Source organism: Morus notabilis, unplaced genomic scaffold (genome assembly GCF_000414095.1).
Source record: "Morus notabilis unplaced genomic scaffold, ASM41409v2 Scaffold348, whole genome shotgun sequence".
Lineage (NCBI taxonomy): Eukaryota > Viridiplantae > Streptophyta > Magnoliopsida > Rosales > Moraceae > Morus > Morus notabilis.
In genome coordinates this window covers 168,933-171,662 of record NW_010361555.1, presented here as the reverse complement: position 1 = coordinate 171,662, position 2,730 = coordinate 168,933, and the positions used below count along the sequence as shown (strand labels likewise).

Below are 2,730 nucleotides of genomic sequence, written 5' to 3'. Positions count from 1 at the left end.
CCCCCCCCCCCCCCCCCCCCCCGTACGAGGGACCCATTGGCCACCCATGCCTAACACGTGTCTATCTTCGAGGTTGTTGGTGAGAAACCTCGTCATCTCAGTTAGTGAAACCTTTTCCCATTTTCCACGTGTCATGCATGCACGGTTTTAATTAATACCAAAATAAAGTCCTAATATTTACCATTTCCCCGATTATTCCCATTTAAAAAAAAAAAATCCTAAATTGTAAGGGCAAAAGAAAAAAACAAGAAACTTTGATACTTACTTGCTACGGAGAAGAGGGTAGATCAACATGGGCCCACCAACGCCATCCTTTAACATGTTCTTGAACACAACTTGATCGAACTCATGAACATTGGACTTTGAGACGAACATGTTGAGCCAAGGGTGTGGCGACTCCCAAACGTCATTGGCCTTGGCCTCTTCCTCCGCACGCTTCACACGTAGGAGGAAATCCGTGTAGGTGACGTCCACCTGGAACCGCAGGTGCTCCACGAATCCCAGCCTCCGCAGAAGACTATTCACGGCCTGCAAATTTTTTTTTTTTATTGCACCACCAAGGTAAAAAGCGTTAAAAACAGGGGGTATTTACGTCAGTTGGGAACAAAGAGAGACATACATTCATAATTTGCAGATTCCAGAAAATGATGGCTTTTTGGCCATTTGTGGAACTGCGGGGACCATAGCGTCAGCAAAATCTCAATTATCAGTGCTAACAGCAGTCACGGGTGTGTCATTACCAGTTTGTCCCCGAGGTAAGCCAAAAATTACGAAAGTGACTCTTCTAGAAAACAACGGGAAACTGGAAACTCTCAAGTACAGATCACACTCGTAATTAAGAACTAATGTTGTGGGCTTTTAGAAGCCTTGCGTTGTCAGAAAATCCAATGGAAGATGCATTATACCGTATAGTCAGTTTCAAGTGTATTATTTTCTTTTAAAAAATAGTCAGTTTCAAGTTGAACCAAGTCATGAACTGAACCCAATAAATTTATTTTTTATAAAGAATATATATTTTAAAAAATTTGTGATGAATGCTTAAAAACTCCATGTCATGATGTTGAGGAGGAAATGAATAAGCCGTCCTCCATCGACGAGCTTCATACACGTGTAAGCTAGTTCAGATTGTTTTGACTTTTTTACTGTCCGGCCAGGGACAGTTTGGGGTGGGACCCACCCATTTCACTGTCAAAATCTTCACGGCCAGATAGACGCACTTGGCAAAACCACCTAGGTCAAAACCCCGTCGCAAACTCGGATCAAAGCCTCAAACAGGGCCCGCCGAAACTGCCACCTCACGAGTCACGACGGCAGTTTCTCTCCATATCTTAAAGCCGATGACGCAAACTCACTCACTCCTAGATCCAACGGCTACTTAAATAGGGCGCAAGTTAATTGCTGTGGGGCACGCACGTACAGGAATATTAAAAATTATAAATTTATAAAAAAAAAAAAAAAAAACAGAGAGAGAGAGTTACCGTATCAATTGAGGGGCGGTCAGTGTTGCGGTAGTGAAGAGCCAGCTCGAGACAGTAAAGAACCGAACCGGATCTCGGCGGCAACCGACTCGGGTTGAATGTCTGGTCCGGACTCAACGGAACCGTTGGTCTTCCAGTTGACGGATTGTCGTTGTTGGAGAACACGAAGCCTTCCACGTAATCAAACGACTTGCCCTCTGGCTGAGTCACAAGAAATTCGGCGTCCCGAGTGAAGTCCTCGAACTCGGCGTACACCACCCTTATCCATCTCACCTAATCAAAATAAACAAAAGAAGAAGAATTTAGCGGACAACATAAACGTGCTTGAGGAAAAAATAGAAAGAGGAATTTCGGAATTCTTGTTTAATTACTCAGCTCACCATATCCGGAGCTGGCTGTAGCAGAACCCTAGCTCTGGTGATAATACCGAACTGGCCGAGGCCTCCGAGGACGGAGAAAAATAGGTCGGAGTTTTCGGTTTCGGAGCAGACGAGAGTTTCGCCTTTTCCTGTTACGACCTCCAATTCCGTTACATTTGACGTCTGCGGACCGTAGCGGAAGGTCTGGCCGCTGACGCCGGCGTTTGATAACGTCCCTCCGACAGTTAGGCTTAAGTAATCGGTCCAGGACCTGGGGGTGAGGCCGAATTCCAGGCACCTCTTCAGCACGTCTTCCCATAATGCCCCTCCCGAGACATCCGCGTAATCGGAGCCGTTAATCCTGACGACTCGGAAACGGTCCTGGTGATCCAGTGAGCGCATGTCCAGGACCAGTCCACGATTGGCCATCGCCTGACCGTTGATTGAGTGGCCGTTGCCTCGCGCCGCCACGGTCAGATTAGGCGACCTCGAGGCGGCTTTCACCAACCTGGACACGTCGTCGGCGCCGGACGGCTTGACGAAGGCCAGGGGCTTTACGGAATGTATGCCGCCGAAGTCCTTGCCGGCCACGTCAGCAGAGCCGTATTCGACGCTGCCTTGGAGGTCGAGAGCATTGCAAATGCTCAAAACGTCGTCGTCGGGTCTCGATTCGGCGTCGTTTTCGTGGACGATTCGCCCGAGGTAAGCTATCATCTTGGTGAATTGGGCTGCTGAATTTCACCGCCGGCGGAGATTTTTGTCGTCGGAGAGTTTTTGTTTGTTTGGTGGCTTTGTTTGGGTAAGTAAGACCCGCACTCTCTTGCTTTTTTCCCTCGTTCACGGTTTGGAGTCTAGGCTTAAATAGCTGCCGATTTTCTTGTGGTTTTGGGTTT

General features: G+C 47.7%; 1 protein-coding gene across 1 annotated transcript in view; it reads right to left on the bottom strand.

Annotated features, from left to right (window-relative positions):
- The window catches only part of LOC21401563 (cytokinin dehydrogenase 7), a 4,953-nt gene extending 2,279 nt beyond the window's left edge, over positions 1-2,674 (bottom strand). Inside the window, exons 1-3 of the mRNA XM_010100062.2 lie at positions 1,859-2,674; positions 1,479-1,751; positions 266-528 (exon numbers count right to left, since the gene is read on the bottom strand). Coding sequence (XP_010098364.1) covers positions 266-528; positions 1,479-1,751; positions 1,859-2,551 — 1,229 coding nt within the window. The 5' untranslated portion in view covers positions 2,552-2,674. The remainder of the gene's footprint in view (positions 1-265; positions 529-1,478; positions 1,752-1,858) is intronic.
- Between the last annotated feature and the right edge of the window lie 56 nt (positions 2,675-2,730).